Raw genomic sequence first — 23,807 nt, 5'->3', positions numbered from 1 at the left:
AGGATTGAAGAATTCCACATAAATGAGTCTTGACAATAATGGATGCATAAAAGGTTATGTGCAATAACTTTTATCTGAATAATTATGGATTTAAAAATTTGGGGGGGTTATAATATATGTGTGTATACGTACATATGTATGTACACACAGGTACATATACACACACACAAACATACACATATGTATATTTTTTTATTGAAAAAAGTTTGGATAGATATAACCAGAATTTAAGTAGATTACTAATGGGTGGGATTTCATATGTCCTTATCATAAATTTTTGTATCTTCTTTAACCGATGTATAATTTATGAACGCAATTTTAAATCTCAACAAAATTCTAACCTCCTCTGACAACACCTGGCACTCATCAGTTACTGAGCTGTCTGTGTAATGTAGAGCTGGCCTGAGGAACTGTGGCCCTCCAGAAACTGTTTCATAGTTTTTTTCTTTCACTTTTTATGTGCTTTTGTATATACGAATTTTAATCAACTCACTTAACAAAATTCATAGGCTACTTAAAAATAACTTTTTATCACATATACACACTTTTCTATATATTTTGGTTATTTTGGGTTATTGTTCCTCCCAAAAGTCAGATTCCTAATACGTGCAGTGTTACTCTGGTAAATACATATCAGATGATCTGTCATTAAGTGAATTATATTACTTAGTTATTAAAATACTTCATTCAAGTGCCATCTTACACATGGGATATATTTCTGAAAAATACAATATAGTTTAACTTAAAAAATATGTAACTTTAAGGTTTTATTATGAGAGATTGAAGTCTACAATGTAGAGTCAAGACTTAGTAACTAATTCATTCAGAAAAATTTAAGAAAATACAGTAAAATAGCTAACTTTTGCTAAATCTCTACTCATAAATTATAATTTAATAAAATTTAAAATTAATAAAGAGGTGGGAGAGGAGTACAAAATGGGATAGGAGGTTTTCTAGAATCAGCCCTGTCCCTCCCTATGCCTCACTCTCTGGGGACATATGGGAAAGTTCTATGAGTTAGAAATCTATTGTGTGGTAGGGTGAGTATGTGGGCCTTTGAATTAATCAGACTTGAGGTGAAAGGCTGACTCCTCTATTTCCCAGCCCTGAAGTACAGGAAATGATACCTGTTTTTTGGAATGTTCAGAGGATTCAGTGGAGGTATCTGTAAATGCTCAAAGAAATAGCAGATACTTTAAATGGAAATATTAATAGTAATAATGTTTCCTAATTTAAGATATAAGTACCATAGAGAGAGTTAAGGTCATCAGTATGCATGCCTTACCTAGCATAACTTTAATAAGATAATTATGTTGCTTAAAGCTACTGAGGAGCTTTGTGAATGGGAATTCTTGTTCCACTGTCAAGGTCAAGTGGGGGAAGTGTACCTTATGAATATGGTGCAGCATGAACCAGAACAGTGGGTATATTATACAAAGCTGAATGTATGTGTGGGTCATTTTATTTAAATCCGTAATCACGTGATCATTTCTACTTCAATTCAACCTATATTTTTCTCTAAATTATTACATATTATCTACATATTTGTTAAAAATTATTTTTTAGAAAGGCGACACTGTGTAATAGGAAAAGTGATATAGTTTAAAATCTTTGATTTGCCATTACTAGCTATTGTTATATTCAGTCTCATATAAAATCACTTAACCTCCCTGAGCTGCTATTTCCTCAGTCATAAAACATCATCATTATGAGATTTAACTTTTCAGTATATGCAAGGCTGTTCACATAGTGCCTGGCCCATTTCAAGCACTCAGTAATTTTTAGTTTCTTTCTTTTTTTTCATTCACATGAATGTTCCTCAAACTCTGTACTTAGCACCACATTACAATAAATATATGCTCTTGATGTTGTCTGTAATTTATTTTTAAATGGTTGAGAAAACATTATTTTATATATGTATATGTAGACAGAAAGATAAAGCAAATGCGGCAAAGTTTTAACAATTGGTGAATCTAGATCAAAGAGTATGTCATTTTTAAAATTTTTCTGTGTATTGGTAATTTTCAAAATAAAAACATTTGAGGAAAAAAGTAAGCTGTATTTGCTCTGTAAAATAAGACACTGAAAATCTTTCTTACTAATACCTTCTAATAAATGTGACATTTAATGTATTATTTAATTGTAAAATAAGAGAAATAGCTTTATTATATTGCTTTAGTGAGAAAATGGTCTTTAATTGGATTGTTGTAAACATAGAATCTTAACAAAGCAGCAGACACAGAAATACCTTTTATCTTTGTCATATTTACTCTCGTAGGATTTGCCTTTATAAAGTAAGTATCTTAACTTTGGTATGGTTGATGGGCTTTTTTGATCCTTATGTTTATTAGCACAGAGATTTCCATGGGCAGATACTTCTCTTTCTTCCCCTTCCCCATAAAAAAAGGTCAGGCAAAGTAAACAGATAGTATAGCTGAATATGTACTCTGTCTCACAAACCTTTCATTTCAACTTTACCTAGTCCCCCTTACCCACAAAAAAAGGTCAGTCAAAGTAAATAGATAAGAGAAGTGGCTGAATGTGAGCTCGTATGCAGCTTCAGATGATCATTTTACCTCATTTTTCTAGATAGTTGTTTTTAATTCCTTTACATTTGTTTATTTAATCACAAGAAATTATGTGGCTGATGATATAATACTAATTGCTAACATTTGCAGGAACTGTGATTGAATTATTTAAGATCAAGAATGGTTTAATGTTCTATGCTTTTCAGATAGCTTAGATATAAATGTCTTTGTGACTGTCACATTTTTTGCTTTGTGGCAAAGGTTCACCAAACATTAGCACTGATGTTAGGACAGCATCTTAATGTAGTCGTCTTTCATTTTCTTTTCAAGAATGAGAATATCCGTATTCACATATTATGAGGATATTTTAGTACTGAATATATTTTATGTTAATAAAGCACACTGCCTGATTACAGAGGAGTTGTCTGTTTCATTGTTTTGGCCCTAGCACCTGGGACATGAGTATACTAAAAATTTATTTATAAATGTAAGTGAATTTAAAATGTATGAGAAATTTTGATATCCTTTGGTCACTCTGACTATAAAAGCCTACAAACAGTTATATTTTAATATAGTTTTCTCTTTAATTATGTTTAAAGTAGTCATTACTGAAACTGAATTTAAAGTGGAAAGACCTGCTGGGATAAGAAAATGTTATTTTTCAAGGAGAAAATTTTCTGTTCTGTTGTTTAAGTCAGTATTGACTAAGTTGCAAAATTTTACTATTTAACAAATTTAGAACCATTATATTGATATCCTGATTGTTAACTAAAGTTAAAGATAGATATTTTTATTTCTTTCTACAACTAATAGCAATATGTGATTTACTGACAAATCTCTTTGAGATTCATATACCAGTGGCTAAGATATTTATATGGATGAAGTAGTAACTTGTGAGTTTGTTGATATGTTGGGTTTTTTTATATGTCTTCAAAGAGTTTTCCATTTGACTTGTTTAAATTAGAAAATTCTTGGGATAATTATTGTCCTCCTGGAAAGATCTTTCGATGAAGTGAAGCGTAATTTTGCAAGTTAAATACCAGGTGAAAAATGAAGATAATTTCTTAAAAATGAAACAGCATACATAAATTAGAAAGAAACTTGTAAGACTTGATTTTCTGTACTTTGATTTATAACTACAGAACATTTTCAGAATTATTGCTAACAGTTTTCTTTAAGAATCAAACCAAATCCATGCCTAATTCAAACCTAATGGAAGCACATGAAGAAATAGATCTAAAAGGAGTGAGGAATGTTAAGCCTTAGGTTAATGGAGTATAAGTCACCGCTTTGAACTTTGAATTGTGCTGATTAGTTCCAAAAGAAAATTTATGGAGTTTGTCAGTTGATTTGCATTATAATGTTTTAAAAATTCTGTTGTGCAGTTTCAATAAGGCAACTGTGTGGATTTCGTTGTGTATATTTTTTAATGTAGATATTGCATCATCTTCCATAGTCGGAAGTCAAAAGATAATATCTGAAAATGAAAATAATCAATGAATTCTCTGAGCATATTATTTAGAAATGTGGAGTAAAAAATCAGAAGGAACAGCTAAAAGAATTTAAATTGATTGCCTTCTAGGTGAAAGATTGAGGGGTTGAAGCAGGAAGTTGATGTTCTTTGTCATAAGCCTTGTAGAATTAGTGGACGCAAATCTGTGCAATTATAGTTTTAAACAGGAAGGCAATTGAGCAGAACCTCAGTGTTTCCCTCTCTTAGTTATTTGCACACATAGTAAGCCTATTTATTTAGATCAACTGGATATTACCTGCCAGTTGTTAGTAGTTTATTTTGTCCACTAAGAACTCAGAGATAAATAATTCACCCTTGAGATCTGTCCTGAAACCCCAATCTAGAATGTGGCAACACTAAATAAACATTCTAATACTGAATTCTTAGAGGTTTCACTTAATAGAGTGAACCATACAGAGAATAAAAACAATAATAATTATTCTGTTTTCATCTTTAAATGCAGCGCTATATCTTTTAGGGCATTTGTGTACATGCACATGTGTGCACACTCGTGTGTGAAACCAAAACCATCTTGAGCTAGCTTAAATAAAAAAGAGGGGATGTTTCTCAGCATGTGGGCTCCCTCAGAGCCCCCGGGCAGAAGTGCCCAGGGCCTGAGGTGGGTACTGAACGAAACTGCTTTAAGTGCCTGTTTCATCATTCCTCCTCTTTCTGCAGATTGATTTTTTTCTTATTTTTTTTCTCCCTAAGCTTTACTAGAAAGGAAATAAAATTATTTAGTCTGCTCTGTGTCTCTTTTTGTTTCTCCACCATTGTCAGTGTCTGTCTTTGGGCACCCCCATCACTGTATCCATCCTTCTGTGAGGAAAAGTTGTTTAAAAAAAAGGAGATCCTTGTAAGCTGTGCAGACACTCCACAACCAAACCACACAAGTGGGTTTATTCATAAACGCTCAGCTGCAGAGATGAGGACAGTGAGTATTCACGGTGATATAGCTAATAAAAGACCAAAACTCAGGCAGGAGGCATTCTTCAATATTTAAGTGTGGAATGAAGTTCTCGTGCAACCTCGTCTGATCCCGTTATTGTCTGTACTTCTGTGAAATGATCTTTTGCTCTGTGTAGCCACATTTTGGTGCCAGTTACAGTTCAGATATACGTAGACTATTGTTATCCTTGAGATAATGATATTATTTCAAGAGTAGATAGTTCTTACCATTTTGTTTATTTTCTAGGCAGTTTGAAACTTTTTTTTCAAACAATTTGCTTGAAACTTCATTGCAAAATTATTTTATGGTTCTTCATTTTGTGCCAGTAAGCAGTAAACAAACTCTGTGGGAGTTTTTCTTTTTTTCCTTTATCTCTTTTTGTTGGGATGTGGCATTTTCCATAAAGTCATCCCACATCCCTGTGGGTTGCAGCCATAAATACTCCCAGAACAAGCTTTCCATCAGCTAATGGTTTTCTTTAATTTGTCAAAGTACTCTAGCTAGGCTTCGTGGTATGTGGTTCCTGTACTTTGTTTATTGTGATGAAGTGGAGTCAGCCCCTCTAAAATACAGACCTAATTAAAGTTTTAATTGAAATATTATAAATAATTAATTTTGACAGAGAAGCTTAAGTCTAGAATTTTATACTTAACCTTGAAAGTTTGTAAGTATGGTATGGTTTCCGATATTTGCAATTGCGGTTCTAAAAGTCATCTTTGGAAATAGTAATTCTTCAAGCTTAATCATACATTTTTCATTTAGCAGGCAATTCATGTTTTTCTGTTTTAAACTTTATTTTCGCTGTTACCAGTTCCAAAACGAAACCTCTCCAACCCAGTCATGCAAATAAATGAGCATTAGCACTTAAACATTTTTGAGTTAATGAATGAAAATTTAGCTCTTTATAAAATTTGTAAAATTTTGCTTGCTACAATTTATATTTTTTTAGTCCCTTCCAAAAATGATACAGATGATAAAATAATAAGCTCATGGTTCCATGTGTTCTACTTAGGGGGATTTACTTTAAAAGGATGGGGATCTCTGAGGTTACAAAAATCGCTGATCAGCTGAGTGATAGCTGAGTTAGGAGGAGACAGCAGGGCAGATGTGAATGCAGTAAGTGCCTATAAAAAATATTAAAAGAGAGAAAGGAAAATTTATGAACTCCTTGCATCACTGCTGTCTAATTCATAATTTCCTTAGGGTCTTAGTTTTGAATGTAAGTTGACAGACTAAAGGAGTCTTGGCATGGGCTTCGGCTTATGGAATCTTCTATGTAGTCTGAGGAGTGTGGGGGAAGCCTAACTTGGTCCAGGTCCATTTGAACTTTCAGGATGATAATTGACACTTCCTGAAGAATTCCAGATCCTGCCCACCTATTTTCCAGGTTCCTTGGCACAGACCTAGAGAAAAAGTGAATGGCAACACCTTTCAGTAGAAAAAGTACTGGACATGATGCCAGTGGAGTCTGTGCTTTAGGGCTGCCATTTATTAGCTATGCCACCATGGATTGCTTAATTCCTTTTGAGAAACACTGCTTTAGATGGTGATTCTCTAGCCTACCTGGTTGAACATCAACATTTCTTGGGAAGGGATTTCTGGATTTTGTACAGGTATACTCAGTAGGAATTTTTAGGAGGAAAGTTCTCAGCAAACCCAAGTAATGTGTACTTTCTGAATGTCTGATATAATAAGCCTTGGTCCATCATTTGGGAACTATGTCTCAAGGTGATTAAGTTACCTTATTGGTAGGGTTGGCCTTTGTTATTTGATTATCTTGTCCTTAATATACTTATTTAATTTATTTTTTGTCCAATTATTCATTCATGAAATATTCTTGGAGGGTCCATATGTCAGACACTTATATACACGCAAGAGATACTAAGAAGAATAGGAAAATGTCCCTGAATTCAAGGAACTTAGTGGCTTTTAGAGGAAAATAGATCTGTAAATAAATATTGTTAACTATGTCAGCAGCCAACAACATGGGAATCATTCTTGATTTCTTCTGTCCTATTAGTTTTTCTGCCTAAATATATCTACAGTCCATCTTTTCTCACTGCTATCACCTTATCCAACTGCTATCATCTCTTTTTAGACCACTAGGATCCCCACATCCACTCTTGAGCCCTCAAATCCATTCTTCTCAGAGTAGCCCAGCGATACCTCTAAAGAGCAAAGCTGATCATAATACATAGGGAACTCCCTATACTGTCTTCACAATTTTTCTATAAATTTGAAACTATTCTAAAATGAAAACGTTTATTTAAAATGTTTTTAAAGAAAGCAAAGCTGACTATATAAACCTCCTGCTTAAAACTCCTCAGCGTGTGAGTGTGTGTGTGTGTGTGTTATGTATCTGGTTTGTGTTTATTTTTACACTTAAGAGAAAAATCCCAAGTTCTTCACATATTCTACAAGAGCTGTGTGATCCAGTCCCACTTGCCCTGTGTAACCCTCTTGCCCTTTCCCTGCCCCGGTCTCGGGGGCCTTCTCGGTCACACACCATCAGGCTCATTGCTGACAAGGGGCAAGCAGTTGTCTTTGTGCTCCATCTGGCTAACTCCTCAACCTTCAGATTTCAACTCAGTGTCTCTTACTCAGGACATCATTCTCTCATCATCCTGTGTTGTCTTCTGGAGTACTTGTCAATTGTAATTACATTTGTGTTTTTCTGTTTTGTTGTTGTTGTTGTTGTTGTTGTTGTTTTTAATGTCAGTTTATCCCACCAAACTAGGAGCTCCTGGAGGGCTGTGGCCATGTCTCTTTTGCTTCTGGTGCTTAGCACAATACCTGGCACATATTAAGACTAATAAATTGTTGAATGAATAAGTAATTAAATGAGGAGAAAAAAAATCCTTGTGACATTTTTTGCTCTTCTCTAGAGAATGCCACACTAAAGCAGTACAGACAGAGGGAATTATAATGGTACAATTTGCTTAAAATTTTAAAATCACAACTGAAACTAATGTACACGTAAGGCATTGAAAAGTAGCCACAACTCTCCTGTCTTCTTATAGTTAGGAAAGACTCACGAAGATTTGCTGCCTAACCCCTGAGTTGAGAACAGAAAAGGAAAAGGACCTAGAAAAGTATTTTAAACCTTCTACTGAATTCATCTGTTGGCTAAATTTTATTAGTATGGAGATTTCAAATTACATTTTAGTAAAGTAAAAAGTAATTTCAACTTAATTTTTGAAATAGTTTAGATATTTTATTTGACACAGTGCTACATACTTGCTTTGTTAAGGAACTATGGAATCAGAAGGCAGAAAGCCAAGACATTGTACTATGATAAATTTTTCTCTCTCTCTATCTCCAATTTAAATGAAAAATGTTTCTACAGTTCTATAATATTTTTAATCATTGGAGGTCTGTCCAGTATATTTCCTTCCCATGAGAGAGCTTAAATAGTGATTTCATCAGCAAAGAGACAAAAAGGCACCAAGTAGTATATATGCTGGACCAAAAATCCATTTCACTTAAAAATAATGTGCCTTATTTGACCACTTAATGATGTATGTAGCCTGACTTCTCACAATAAAAAGGAGCTCCTTTCACTTGTGTGATAAGTGCACAAAGGCCCTCAGTTATGTAGAACTTATGGGACCCTTGCATCCAGAAGAAAATTACAAAGAGAGATCTTACCTATTCCCTTAATCGCAAATGTGAGAAAACCTGGTAAAATGCTAACTTTCCTCCTTTCACTTCCCCCTTACAATGGAGGAACGATTAGAGATACATAGAAAAATCTGGAACTATACACATCAAACTGTGAACCATGGTTGCCATTAAAGAATCAAAATGAGGAAAGAAATGCATATATTTCTTTTGTTATTAAAAAATCCATTAGTAATTAAAAACAAATGATAATTATAGACACATTAATTATCTTTTGGTTTCCTAACCTATTTACCTTGTGCAATTTACTATATTCGATTTTTTGATAAGGTACTTTAGTTTACTGAAAACTTGTAAAATTATATTAATATTAATTTTTTAAAATTTTACTGTTCTCAATCCCCTTGAAGTTAGGAAAGTTGAAGTGTAGATTCTCGTGATTTAGCAGATCTTCTCAGGCAAAAGCTGGCTTCTTTGTTGCATTTACTTTTCTGGGTTTCAGACTTTTTTTTACCTCCGTGTTCCTCACTGATGCTTTCATAAAGATTTGTGGTGGTGGTTTGTTTTCATATTAAAATATGATAAATCTAGCAATTCTAGTTGTTTTCAGTAAGAATGTTGATCTGGGTATTTTGTCAGTCATTCTGCTGGAAACGAACCTGATAATTTTTTGCACCATAATATACATTTTGTGTATTACAGAATTTCTTTCAGAGATCCGAAATTGTATAATAGCTAATAGTCCTTTTATGTCATTCACTAGAGTAATCCTCCCATCATCAAATAGTATCCTTAGAGTTTTAGCATGTATTTTGTTTGATGAATTTTTTGCAGAGTGCAAGTAGTGCTTGATTGTTTTTCCCAGGTTAAAATTATGGTGGGCGTGACTCTGGTGCGGAACTGTGTGGGGCCTTGACTGCCATTAAGTTATGTATTAGAGCAAATTCAAATTGACTTTTTGAATAGACTCTTAGCCCTCCTGCCCATGTGACTTCCCCTTATCACACTTTCAACGAGTTGGATGGTTTCACACATGTGCCCTTATTAAGCATCCTGATTTTCATAAGGCCTACCTATCTTGTCCTTAGTGCAGCCTTATCGTTAACTGGCTCAAAATAACAACAAAAACTGCATTCCAGGAACTCGTTAGACAAGTATAAACATATCTCTTGTTGGTTTTTATCATCCTTAAAACATTCTGAAAGAAACCGATTTTTATGGTTTGTCTAAAGAGTATTTAGCCTGTCCATTCTACCGAAATAAAATCTAAATCCCAAAGGAAGTCAGAGAGCTGCATACCTGGATTAAATTGACCTTCCCATGGAATGATTCCACCAAGCTGCTCTTTGGGCTGATGCCGTTGACTCATGGGTAGCAGCCCATGAAACAGCATCTCTATTTCAGTAAGAGATGTTCAGGATGTTCTTCATTACGTAATCATAGGGTTTCTTCTCCATTAACTCCCAAGGGTGAATTTCCTTCTGAGATTTCCAAGAGCATTTTGGTTGTAGACACTATGAATGCAGGGCCTGATCGTGTCTCCCTTTTTTCTTTGGCTGCTGAAAAGCTTAGCATCTTGAGAGACGCTCCCTTGTAAAGTGTATACAACATCGTGGACTATCATTTTGTTTATAAATATTGCAGATTTGAATTTACTCTCCAACCCATACTTTTCTTTTAATTCTTTTTTTTTTTTTTTTTTTTTTGCTGTGTTCATGACGTATTTTTAAAACCATTCTGAATATTTTTTGAAACATAGTGGGTATATACAGAATCATTTGCTTATTTCAGATATTGCAAATCAGTGAATAACCATGTTTTAGACACGAAATTACACAATTACATATTTACTTTTGCTTATGTAAAAATTATCAAGATCTAGAAAATTATATTCCAGTACAATTCACTATCTCTAGACCCAGAGGAACAAATATGCAAAGATAACGGAGACCACTAGTATGATTTCTGCAGATTTCAGCTAGTTCCCTCATTTGAACAGGCAGATTTTCAAAAATATAATCACTCTCACTAAATATTTTCTAGAGTTCAGTAATCAGGTAAAATGAGCTATTTATTCATTGTTTCTCTGGTACCACAGAGTGGATTATCCATAGCAACAATCCTTTGTCAAACTTAATAAGACCAACTCCGTTTTTATTAGGAAAATAATACCACCAGGTTAAACAAACTGACTGTTGGTTTTGTGTATTTACTCTCTTTCAAAGAGATCTGCTAAACCTTCAGTGTGTTCCATGTTATGTTGTACATCATTAGGAAGGCTGAATTGGAATATGACTCTTGTGATTCTGAATGTGCCATTTTTATGGTTGTTTTGAGTCAAATAAGAAAGATGATGAGTGTATAAAGCTTTAGAAATGAAGTACTATTTTGTGTATTGAAAATAGGGTCAAATTCTTCTCTGTACAGTAGAAATCAGATGTTATGGTAAATATTACCCTCCCATAGAGGATAAGTAGAATACATAATATTGGCCAAGGAAAACACATTTCAGTTTTTCTTGACTCTAGAAATTATATTGATGTGGAATCTATAAGAAAGGCTGTGCCTCAAAAAAAAAAAAAGATAGTTTCAGAATTATAGAGATTTTCATAAGGGAGAAGAGATTCGTTTTAAAGACTTTGAATTGCTGTTGAAATGTAAATTAAACCTAAGATCTTTTCATGTCAGTCATTGAGAAATGAAGTAGTATTTAAAATCACAAAATGTTAGAGTTCATGTATTCCAATATCTGTATTTTACAGCTATGAATGCTTTTAGAAATTGCTGCAAAAGCCTAGTATGTCTCATTTCAAATGTCCTTGTGCAATATAAAAAAAAATAACTAAAGCTTGTTAAGCTTCCATCCTACAAAATATACTAATAGGAATATAATAATCTTTTACAAGGGTAGATTGATTAATTTTTTAATATAATAGAATGGAGTACTTTTTTATTAGATTTTTAAATGAAGATCAGTAGTGGGGCTCTGCATTTATGAATAGGTTGAACCTATTTTGATAAAATCCTTGCTATGTTAAATATCTGTCTTTTCTTAGATAAATTTTTTGGTAATTTTACCACTTAAATTATTTCTTTTTGTTTATATTTACAGATTCTGGAACTTTTCAAAGCCTAACCCTCTTCTTGAAACAGTGGAGCATCACACAGAGTTCACTTGTGGTTTAGATTTAAGTCTTCAGAGTCCTACTCAGGTAATGGGTGTGATCTCCTGATGTTTTTTTCTACCCATACAGTTCACAAATAGCTCTATGTGTGGCATCTCTTGCTTTTATGAACAAAACTGTTGCCTTTAGGGAAGAGCAAAGTACATTTACTTAATCATCCTGATCTCTTTTGCTATAAAAGTTGAGCATTTGAAATGTTAGAGAAGAGATATTCAGAAACTCAACATACCTCCCTTCTCTTGAAAGACTGACTTTTCTGAGAGGTAAAGGAACCTTCTCAAAAAAATATTGTGCCTAATATGTCGAAGGCTTTGGGTAGACTTCTCCCAATGGGAGGGGCGACAAGAAGAAAGGAATGGGGAAGGACTGTCCTCAGAGGTTGGTGGGAATCGAGAGTGTGTGATCCTATATTCAATTGTCCCACTAAGCAATTGAGATGATGGCCAGGTGATTTGCTTCTCAGGACTGTCACCCTCATCTCCACACTCCGTATTGAAAGAGTTCAGATGGAGAACAAAATAAAGGAGAATGGAGACTGCTTTAATTAATAAACTTTATATTTCTCCTTTTTGTTTTCTTATGGACCTGAGAGTTTAAATATTTATGTTTTTTTCTTTTTTAAGCCTTTTCTATTTTGGAAACTCAGGTCAGAAACACTAGAATATGTTGAGTGATAGGGCACTTTATAGTAGACTATGCGAAAACACTAAAATATCAACAAAACAATATAATATGTGGAAATTCTAGAATATAACTAAGAAATTATGCTTTCATGACAAATTTTAGAAGTTAGACAAAAAGCAAATTCCATTTTTTATAACTGTTCTTAAATTTAAATGAACATATGGATTTTTTTATTTTAGGATTTTAAGACTTGATTTTGAGTAAAATATTCTCATTAGACATTAGAATAGTCTCATTAACATTAGAATAATTGTTTAAAAATGACTTAATAGCATCTGGGAAGAAACTAAAATATTAATGAGTGAAATGGCATTATCTTTAATGTAAATACAATGTGCTTCAAATGAACTAGTTTCTCTTCTGAGAAATACATTTATTATAGATGATTTTTAATAATCATTCCTATTTGTTATGCCAGGTTAAAAAAAAAGTTGTACCTGTCGAAACATGACAATACCGAACAAAGGACCTAAATAAACATTCCTCTCAGATATTCTGTTAACCGGTATTTTATGAGTCCCAGACCGTGGCCTGAGGCAGCACATATGCCTCCTTGACTGCCTCAGTCATGGCAATTTATCACCCTGGTCTGACGAGTACCGAATGATTTTTAGACCACCTTATTAAAAGCAATTTTGTTTTCAGAGGATTTATTAATTAGATTTTATGTATCCTTAAGTAATAAGAGATTTTATTACAAGGCCATGTATTTTGTTTGCAATCTGGTGACTGCCACCCATCTTTCCAGTTGAATGACCAAATTCCATTTGTACTAAGGAAATAGTTGCTATTGAGAGCAAATAGGAGTAGAAAGGCAGAAGTCTTTGAGCTCTAAATAAGCAGCAAGTTCAACGGCATAATGTATAGTCCAACTGTGCTGGCAATCTCCACTGATTTAATTTATAGTAGGACAGAATCTTGGGATCAAGAGGGATCTTAGAAATAAGACTGCTCCCTCTCATTCATTTATTCTTGCCACAGATATTTTCATATGTCAGACCTTGTGCTAGGCAGTGGGGTTACAGTGGTGAATGAGAATAAACATGGGCCCTGCCTTCATAAAGCATTTAGTCTACTGTTACATAAAATAATCTCACAAAGGAATGTAAATAGATAGCTGTGACAAGCCTATAAAGAGAAGTACCTGTTTCACAAGAGTTCATAATCAGAATAGATATTTGACTATTTAAGAAATCCGTAAGGAATTGTGGCTCGTCTGAGATCTGAAAAATGGCTAGTTGTTAATTATATGAAGAAACAGAAGGAAGATAGATCATAAAAAGGCAAAAGTAACAGTGTGTTACAGACCCTGTGATGGGAAGGAGCATGGATACTTGAGAATGAAAGAAATCATTATTTTTTCCTTATTTATGGTATATTATTCAACATTAGAATTTAAGAAAATATATTTGCTTACTTGTCGTATTTTTAAAAAGTGTAGAGATTAACCAAATTTTGTTTTGCCCTATTCTTAAATGTTAGTCAGTTTTTCTTTATATAAATTTTGCTATGTGTTATAGGGCATACAATGAAATATTGAAGAGTTTTTATTATTTAATATCTTTTATTAATGTATTTTTAATCTTTTAAAGGTATTATTACATAGTTACTATTTCTATTAATATTTGTTTGACATTCATTCCTTTTGTCATTAAATACTACAGATGTGTGGGACAGGAAATTACAGTGTAGTGTGATAAATGCTAAGACAGAAGGAAGCAAATGACACTTTGGGGAAAATATATATTTACTTATTTATGATATGATGTGAATATATCAGTTATAAATATTCGTCAGATGCTTACTAAGTGCTGAGCATTGTTCTAGGTACTAAGAAAAAAGCATCAAACAAAACAGACTATATTCTTGCTCTCATGGGGTTTACATATTATGGGAGGAATCAAATAATTAACAAGTAAACAAACAAGATGATTTCATATAGTAGTCAATACTATTCAGAAATGAAGCACTTTTATAGCGAATGGTGGGGGAGGAGGTACTTTTGCTTGAATGGTCTTGGGGAGGCTCTCCAGGAAAGCAAAATTTGAGCTGAAAAACAATAATGATATGGAGCCAGCCACCCCAAAATAAGGAAAGAATTGTTTTTCAAAGAGAAAACAAATATCAACTCCTTGAGTTGATAATGGGTTTGGTATGATTAAGAGACAGAAAGAAGGCCAGTGTGGCTGGAGCCTAGTGAATGAGAAGAAGGGTAATAGGAGTTAGGTAGGGGTCAAATTGTGTAGGGCCTTGTAGACCCTACTGTGTTTCTTTGTAATAGCATTATAAAGCTATTGGAAATTTAAAAGCAGAAGAATGATAGAAATTCATTTGTTTTATTAGTGTATAATTGACATTATATTAGTTTCATGTGTACAAGATAGTGATTCGATATTTGTATATATTGTGAAATGATCACCACAATAAGTCTAGTTAACATCTGTCACCGCATAATGACAAAAATTTTTTTTTTCTTGTGAGGATCTACTCTATTAGCAGCTTTCGTATTTATAATACATATTATTATCTATAGTCACCAAGTTGTATATTACATCTCTATAACTTATTTATTTTATTAACTAGAAGTTTGTACTTTTTGACTCCCTTCACCTGTTTTGCCCACCCTCAACCCCCTGGCAATCACCAGTCTGTTTTCTGTATCTATGAGCTTTTTTTTGTTTGTTTCTATGTTTGGTTAGTTGGTTGGTTGGTCGGTTTTAGGTTCTACATATAAGTGAGATCATGCAGTATGTCTTTCTCTGTCTGACTTATTTTGCTTAGCATAATGCCTTTGGAGTCCATCCATGTTATCACAAATGACAAGACTTCATTCTTATTTTATGACTGAATTATATTCCATTGTATGTGTGTATGTATGTATGCATACATACATTTTCTTTATCCATTCATCCATTGATGGACACTTAGGTTGTTTCCATATTTTGTAGATAATGTGCAGTGAGCATGTGGGTGGATCTATATTTTTGAATTAATGTGGGTTTTTTTGAATAAACATCCAGAAGTGGCTCATATGGATGGTATTTCTACTTTTAATTTTTTGAGGAACCTCCATGCTGTTTTCCATAGTGGCTGCACAAGTTTACATTCTCACCAAGTGTACAGGGGTTTCCTTTTCTCCACATCCTCACCAACACTTGTTATTTCTTATCTTTTTGATAATAATAACAGGTGTGAGGTAATATTGCAATTGTAGTTTATTTGATTTCTCACATGCCTAGGGTGCACTGTGGTTTTGATTTGATTTCTCTGAGGATGAGTGATGTTGAGCATCTTTACATATACTCTTGGAAAAAATGACTGTTCAAATCTTCTGCCCGTTTTTTAATCAGATCATTGTTTTGCTGTTGAGTTGTATGAGTTCTTTTATATTTTGGATATTAACCCCTCATCAGATATATAATTTGCAGATATTTTCTCCCGTTCATAATAACAATAAAGGCCACATAAAAAACACCCACAGCCCACATCATACTCAGTGGTGAAAGACTGAAAGTTTTTCCTCTAAGATCAGGAATAAGACAAGGATGCTTGCTTTCATCACATCTATTCAACAAAGTATTGGAAATCCTAGCCAGAGCAATTAAGCAAGAAAAAGAATTGAAAGGTATTTAAATTGCAAAGGAAAAGTAAAATTATTTCTATCCTCATATGACGTGATCTTATATGTGGAAACCTTTAAATTCATCCATGTCAGCAATTATATTAAATATAAATGGTCTAAAACTTCCAAATTAAAAGACATTATTAAAGTGATAAATATATGAGATACTTTGAGAAACTCACTAGGTCAAGATTTTGTGAGACCTTTTGGATTGAAGATTTGAAGAAGAGGTTTTTCTAAGTCTAAATCCTAGGATTCAGTTACTTTCTGTATAATCAGTGATGAGTTTGTGCTGTTCTTCTCCCTGTAAATTTATCTTTAAATGTTTATTCTTTTTTTCCCCTCCATTTTATTTATATTCTGTTTTGAACTTCAAACCCTCCTTTCAAACTAAGATGGGTATTTCACACTATTTTTTTCCCACATATCTAACAATATTTTAACACAGACATTTGCGTAGTTTATATTGATAATTTATGTTTTTACCAAGAAACATTAAACTCCTTTCTAGGGGAGACAAGAATCAAGTTCATAGTGCCTCTCTCTATTTTTCTCTCCCTTATTTTATTTCCGTTATCTATTGCTGTATAACAAACTTCCCCATAACTTAGTGCCTTAAACAACAATTTCCTTTACTATTCTGTGAGTCAGTAATTTGGACTGGGCTCAGCTGAGCAGTTCTTCTCTTGGTCTAGCCTGGGGTCACTCAGGTGACTCCAGTCATCTGGTGGTTTAACTAGGTTTGGGTGGTCTAAGATGGCCTCACTCGCATGTCTAGGGTGCAGTCTTCTGAGCCCTGCATCTCCAGATGAGTCCAGGCTTCTTCTCTTAGCTGCTGTAGATTTCCAAGAGGGTGAAAGCAAAAGCTGTAAGATATCTTCAGAGCTAGACTCTGAAGTCATACAGCTTACCTTCTGTGGCGAAGCAAGTTTCAAGGCCAGCCAGATTCAAAGAGTGAGAAAGGCACTCCACCTCTTTATAGGAGTAGCCACAAAGAATTTGTAGCCATTTAAAATCTACCACATTAACTTTTTGTTGGTACAGTTAGTAGTTTATTTTAAATGTATTTATCCTTTATTCTCATGATATATGGTCAAGTTTACTGATGGTATGTTAATTTAATTTCACCCTTTGTTCATTGTTTATTCTCTTAGAAAGTATCTTTCAGCTTTTAGAAAGTAAGTACCTTTCCATCTACTTTCAAAAACTTGTCTCTTTTGGTGATCTTTGAGCTGTAGGACTTTGCTGACGTTACTTTAGGGCTTCTCTGTCTTAATATATTATCTCTATTAAAAGGAGACTAATCTCAGTTTTTTGTATTTATAATTCTTTTTTCTTTTTAGCTTCTCCTTTCTTAGAGATCTGAAAAATGAGATCCAAAGTAGTTCTTATGTTACACCTCCTTTCTTCTTGACAGAATGTAAGATCTTGTCTTTAAAGGTTTAAAACTTGACAAATAAGTGTCTGGGGTCATTCTTTAAGAATAATTGCTGAGAAATTCTCTGTGCCCTCTCTTGTTAACCAAGCTGAAGTTAGCTTTCACTTCAGAAAATTTTTCTTTGATTTTTTTCCCCCTCTGATCATGATTTGTATAGTCCTGGCATTTTCTCTTTTCTCTCTTATCCTTATTATTTCTAAATTGGATACCCCTTTTCTATTTTTTAGGTTTATGATTCCAGACTTGTAATATACTCATTTATATAATTGGGATTTTCTGTGTTATTGTATTTTTAGAATTCGTGACTTTTTACTCTGCAGCATCAATCTGTTCTTTCAAATGCTCATTGATTTTTAGTCTAATATTTATAAGCTGGGTACAGGTTTATATATCATTTCACATTCCCTTTGGGAGATAGTTGTTTTATTTTTTAAGTAGAAATTATTAGTTCATTCCAAGATATCACTTCTCTATGTTTAATAAAATTATCTTTTTTCCCATGATGAAATTAGGAAATTACATATCAAAGAAAGAAAAGATTCCCACTGCTCCAGAAAGAACATGTTATACCATATTAATGTTTCTTTTTAGTCTTTTTTTTTCAAGAAGCTTTTTAATTAAAGTATAACACATTGGAAAATGCACAGATTTTAAATGTACAGATCAATAAGTTATCAAGAAGTAACCAAGCCCATGTACCCATCCCTCAGGTTAAGTTATAGAACACTGCCAGCATCCCGGAGCCCTTTTATGCTTCCTCCTAAATCTTACCCCTTCTTTCTTCCCAAAGGTAACTACTCTTCCATTCCTTTTCTATATGTGTGCATATTTTTCATAGCTGTAGTTATACTACATATACAAATTTTTCTTCTGGGAGTCCCAAAATGCTTAATAAACATTATTTTTTATGAATGGATGTCCTAGTCTATCCATCCTAGGAACATGTAGGTATCTTCATAGTACCCTTAAAATAAGATAGAAGAAATTTTGTGTATTTTTATTTTGTTTGTTGGAAGATGCTTAGATTTGCTTCTGATTTAAACTAGTTTTTTTAGATGTGTTTTTAAAAGTATCTTTGGCTTTGTTGATGTGTTGGTAAAAAAAATATGAGGTATCATTTAAAATTCAGCTTATATTTTGATTCAAATCCCTATTCCCACAATCTTAGATATCAGATTTAGAGTTTGACAGTGGATAAACTATTGTAAATTTCTCAGTATGAGTTTAGAAAATTAGATTTTAGAGGAGGACTAACATTATTGGTAGTTAGGATATCTGTGTCCTGTACACTTTTTATCTGAGGTAATATTTTCTGCATCTGTCACAGAGACTAGCTTTAGAGTTGGAAAGAACATGTGCCAGAAACATCCAGTGTCCTCAGGCATTAGACTCTGTTGTTTCCTCTTTGATGCTTTCATAATTGTATAACTTTTAGCTTAAAATTACATAGCAAGTGCTTGTTTTGCCCCAGCCATAGAACATTCCCCATACCGAGCTCGGTAGGACTTAGCATGCTCCTAAAATGGATGTGGTTAGCCTGTGTCCACTACTCTCTGTACTCCATGGACAGCCCTTGTAGCAATACCTTCCAGAATTATTGACACCTAAGCTTCTGGTGCCTCAGCCTCTGAGCTCCCACTTTCCTACTCATTTTCCTTGCTATAAACTAAAGTGCATTGCTTCTAAAAACCAAGCAAAAATGTCGAATTGGCACACTACAAACTACTTTTCAAAAAAACTGTATAGTTTTATAGGCTCTTGGTCCTGTTTAACTTGCCCTTAAAATCTTTTGGGTTTTCCAGTCCATCTTCTACAGTACCTTTTCTCAACCTTCTATAGTATTATGATAATAACACTCTGGACATTTGACCTTGCCTCCTACTTGACTGTAAAAATAAACAAGAATGAATATCTTCTTCCACCTCTATTCCCTCAAAATATTTATCTCTGTTCTTTCCCCTTTCCAGTGGGTTCCTCATTTTCTCACTGGCTTGCTCATCCAGGCCTTTGTTTCCACAGTTATCCATTGTTTTTCAGATCTTCAGTCAGTTATTTTCTCTATTTTCAAAGCTCATTTAACTCCACTATCTTATTTCCCTACCAGTAAATTCTGTTCCTGTCATATTATTACACATCTAGAACTTCCACTTGAAGTTCTATTATTAGACAGCTGCAACTTCCACTTGAGGCTGTCATTTATTATATGCTATTGATGCTTGACCCATTTATCCAGTTGCCTTTACTGTATGATCTGAATAGATGTCTTACTTGTCTTCCAGTATTCCTAACGAGGTCATTTGACTGTAAATTGAGGCTAGACTAGAGAGAGACCTGGGAAATCATCCTAGTTTTCATGTCTCTCTGCATCCCTAAATTCAACTAGACATTAAGTTTATGAATTCTTCCTCACCAATATCTCTGAAACCTGGACCATGTCCTTCTAGCTTCACTACCTTAGATAAGCATTTATTTAATACCTCTGCCATGGATTATTGCAGAAATCTCCGAAGTGATCTCCCTTTCCATCATTCCATTGATTTTCAACACTGCTTCAGGGGAGAGTGTTCCATAATGCAAATCTGATTATGTTAGTCCTTGACCTGAAATATATCAGTGGTCCCACTGAAGACAACAGAAACAAGATGATGATTACTACCATCACCGCTCTTAATATGGTTCTAAAAATTGTAGCCAATTAGTAATAGAAGAAAATAGAATATAAATATTTTTTAGATGCAGGAAGTTTTATCATCTGTACTTTATATGATTGTTAAATGTTCTACTCCAAGAACATCAACTTTTAGCCTATTAAAAATAATAGGAGTTCAATAAGATCAGTAAAAATAAATATTCAAAAATGAAGACCATGTAGATAACAGTAATTATCAGAAAATAAAATGGGAAAAAATTACCTTTCTACATGGCTACAACTCTGTGTGTGTGTAGTGTGTATGCATGTGCATGTACGTATGTAGGATATATATAGGAATAAAGTTTTTTTAAATGTGCATGACTGTAGATAAAGAAAATTATGTAACTTTTACTAAGGGACCTTTCAAAAAGACTGGAATAAATGAAAAGACATCATGTTCCTGTAAGAGAATACATTTTTTTTCTTATTGCTAGCATTCGTTAGGTCTTTCTCATCTAACATAGATATCACAGTTGTCTCCTAACAATTTTTCTTTTTTTAGAACTCATGGTCAACAACTCCTGTGATGTTCTTTACCTACTCTGACCAGTAACCATACTAGTTACATACCAGTTTTAATTTACAAATCAATACAGTGAAATTGTCATCTTCATTATGTCATCTCAGATACCTTTAAGACACAGCTCATTACCTTCAGGTTAGGGTCAACTTTTAATCTTGATTTTAAGATTCAGTATAATATGCATTGTTTTCTAATTATATTTCTCGCCATCCTACACTACACAATCCCTCTTTACTACATACCAGTTATATTTTATTAATGAAGAGGATCTTAGGATATTACTCAACTCTTTGCTTACTTTTACTTAAACTCCTTAATGATCAACATAATATACCATGTTCTCTGTAGTCGTTCCCAACTGTAAGCTGGTTAAGTAAGTAAAAGATGGTCTTACTTTAGCCCATAATTTTATACAATGCAACATAATGACTGGGCTGCTTTTTCAGAATTTAGAGTTGACTATTAGTGATTTCTTTCATTTTCTCTGCATCCTTCTACCTATTTCTCTTGTTCATTTTTGCTAAAGAGGACATATGTCATACAGATAATTACAGTAGATTGAACAAGTTTCCCAAGGGCAAAAGCAATTGCCCACTAAATTGAGAGAAAAGAATTTAATGATAGACAGAAAATGGAAAAATTGTTAATAAAGTAAATCTCTTAATGGATCAGTAGGAATTCTTTGTTGTATTAACAGCCATATTAAGTCATTTGAAATAAATTTTGTTATCAGTGGCATGTGTAAACATTTTAATAAAATGGAGAGAATTGATAAAATTAATGAATCATTTTCTAAGTTACACATGTATTTAAAGTCTGGTGATTTCATTGTTTCCTTTTCCAAAATTTGCATTTATAGAACAAATATTATTGAGGACGTTCTATAGCAAGTCTCATTTAATACACTAATGAAAAATGTTTATTGTAAACAACTTATTGACTAGATTTGTTTCTTTAATATTCTTGGGTCTGCTGTAAAATCTATTCCCATACTTTGCACATAAGAAATGTTGAAATACTTGTTTAATACAGTTGCTTTCAAATATTTCATGTGTAACAGTGTCATGATGTGTATGCAATATAGCTGTATTTAGATATTAATAGTCTGTATTGATAGGTAATAAATTTCTATTCAGTTCTTCAGGATTGCATTTTACAGAAATTGATATATCAGGACAATAGCAAAAAATTCATATTTCTAATTAATGTGCTTATTCTTAAAATTTAGAAATATATTTTGCTGTTAAAAGTGAAAATGAAATAACTAAAAATAAAACTTGTATTAAATCTCACCCTATTAATTTAGTTATTTTTCACTACCCTAGAAGATAGCAGCTTTTGAAAATAATGATGAAGATTGATTCTGTCTTCAAGTTTTTAATTAAGAAATATAACATTTGACAAATCTTTTTTCCTATAATGTTGATAATTTTGATTCTGAATTTTAATGACTATATTTGCATTTTGATCTCAAACTAAAGGAAATTCAGAGAGCATAGGGATGAAATGTACTACATGGGTGCCCTGGTGTGGGTATCACCAGCTCTGACTGGCTTAGGTTTGACAATCCATTTGGAGTGATTTGGCAGACAAAGCCTCCTAATGCCCTCAGTTTTCCCCCTATTTCTTTTAAAAGACTAGTTTTTCATGGTACTTGTCTTGATTGTTTTCATAGTGTTCAAATCTGTATTTTTGTATGTAGAGGGAAATAGTTTTCTCAACACTAAAGCTCATCCTGAGGGGAGCGGGTCAAACAGCATAGGTTTTGGCAGCTAGCCTTTTAAGAAACCCTACATGACAGTCAGAAAGGAGTCAGAAGAAAGCTTCTCTCAAAAGATTACGAGTTTTATCAGAGGTGTTACAATGCGATTAAGTTGCTTTAAAGCTAGAACTTTTAGTTCTTTGTTTATTCTTATTTATTCCACTGCCTAGAACACTTTCCTTCTCTCTATCATATCTCCACCCTACAAACAATAACAGCAGCAGCTTTCTGGCTAAGGCATACTCCTTCTTTAGGTCACAGTTTAGGTAATACTTCCTCTTGAAAGCATGCACTTTCCTCACATTTGGTTATAGTGATGCCCTTCCCTACTTCTGCTGGGCCCTACAATTCCTTTAGCATTGTCCTTTAGCAATTCCTTTAGCACTCTGCATTTTAGGTGTCTGTTTACTTTATCCATCTCTCTGTTGGACTCCCAATCTGTGGGGACAGAGACCAGGACCATCCCGTTTACTATGGTATCCTCAACATACTTCTGACACACAGGAGGGGCTCATATAAATATTTGTTGAATAAATGGATAAATATAAGTGCATATGTATATATGAGTTATGTTTTAGGGAACTTTATAATGCAGAGAAATATTTGACCAACAAATAAAGTAAAGCTCTCTGTGTAACCTTCACAACACTCGAAAATCCCATATGTCCCCCAGATCCCATGAAACCTGTTGCCTTTACTCAGATCTCTGACCTCTCACCTAATTAGGTGCCCTTTACTGTGTGTGAGGCTCTGCTTAAAATCTTTGGAGGAAGGAAACCACTGCTCATACAGTTTCATTCATTCAACAAGCATTTACTAAAGGTTTACTATATATAAAACACAAGGGATACAAATTTAACCAAGATATATAATCGCTAACTCTAAAAAAATCCTATTCAGGTTTAGTTATACAAAAGTGTTTACATGCATATGTGAATGTTGTTAGAAAACAGAAACTACATTACCCAGCATGCTCTCATTTTCTCAGCTTTCGTACAGCATGGAGCCTAATTTATTGTGCAAGTGTTGTACTATGCTCAGCTCTGATGCCTGAAAGCTTTTGCTTCATTTGTTTCCTTTAGTACAGATTTTTTTTTTAATGTGTATTTACTTTATTTGGCCCTGTGGGTTACTCTTTAAACCATTTCAGCCCATTTAGAACTCAAAAGGTATAAATCTCAAATTTAAAAAAATATTGTTATAAACCATAACTTAAATGATTAATAAAATTTCCTCATGTGTTTAAGAAGATACTGACTTATGTAGAATAGGATTGAGAAGCTACATAAA

At 33.4% G+C, this 23,807-nt stretch overlaps 1 protein-coding gene across 1 annotated transcript in view; it reads left to right on the top strand.

The window, feature by feature from the left end:
• PEX7 (peroxisomal biogenesis factor 7) overlaps nt 1-23,807 on the top strand; it is a 70,705-nt gene that overhangs the window by 39,934 nt on the left and 6,964 nt on the right. The window contains exon 9 of the mRNA XM_039878993.1: nt 11,724-11,823. Coding sequence (XP_039734927.1) covers nt 11,724-11,823 — 100 coding nt within the window. The remainder of the gene's footprint in view (nt 1-11,723; nt 11,824-23,807) is intronic.

The sequence above is a fragment of the Pteropus medius genome, unplaced genomic scaffold (genome assembly GCF_902729225.1).
Source record: "Pteropus medius unplaced genomic scaffold, Ma_sr-lr_union100, whole genome shotgun sequence".
Taxonomy (NCBI): domain Eukaryota; kingdom Metazoa; phylum Chordata; class Mammalia; order Chiroptera; family Pteropodidae; genus Pteropus; species Pteropus medius.
This window is presented reverse-complemented; position numbering and strand designations above follow the sequence as displayed.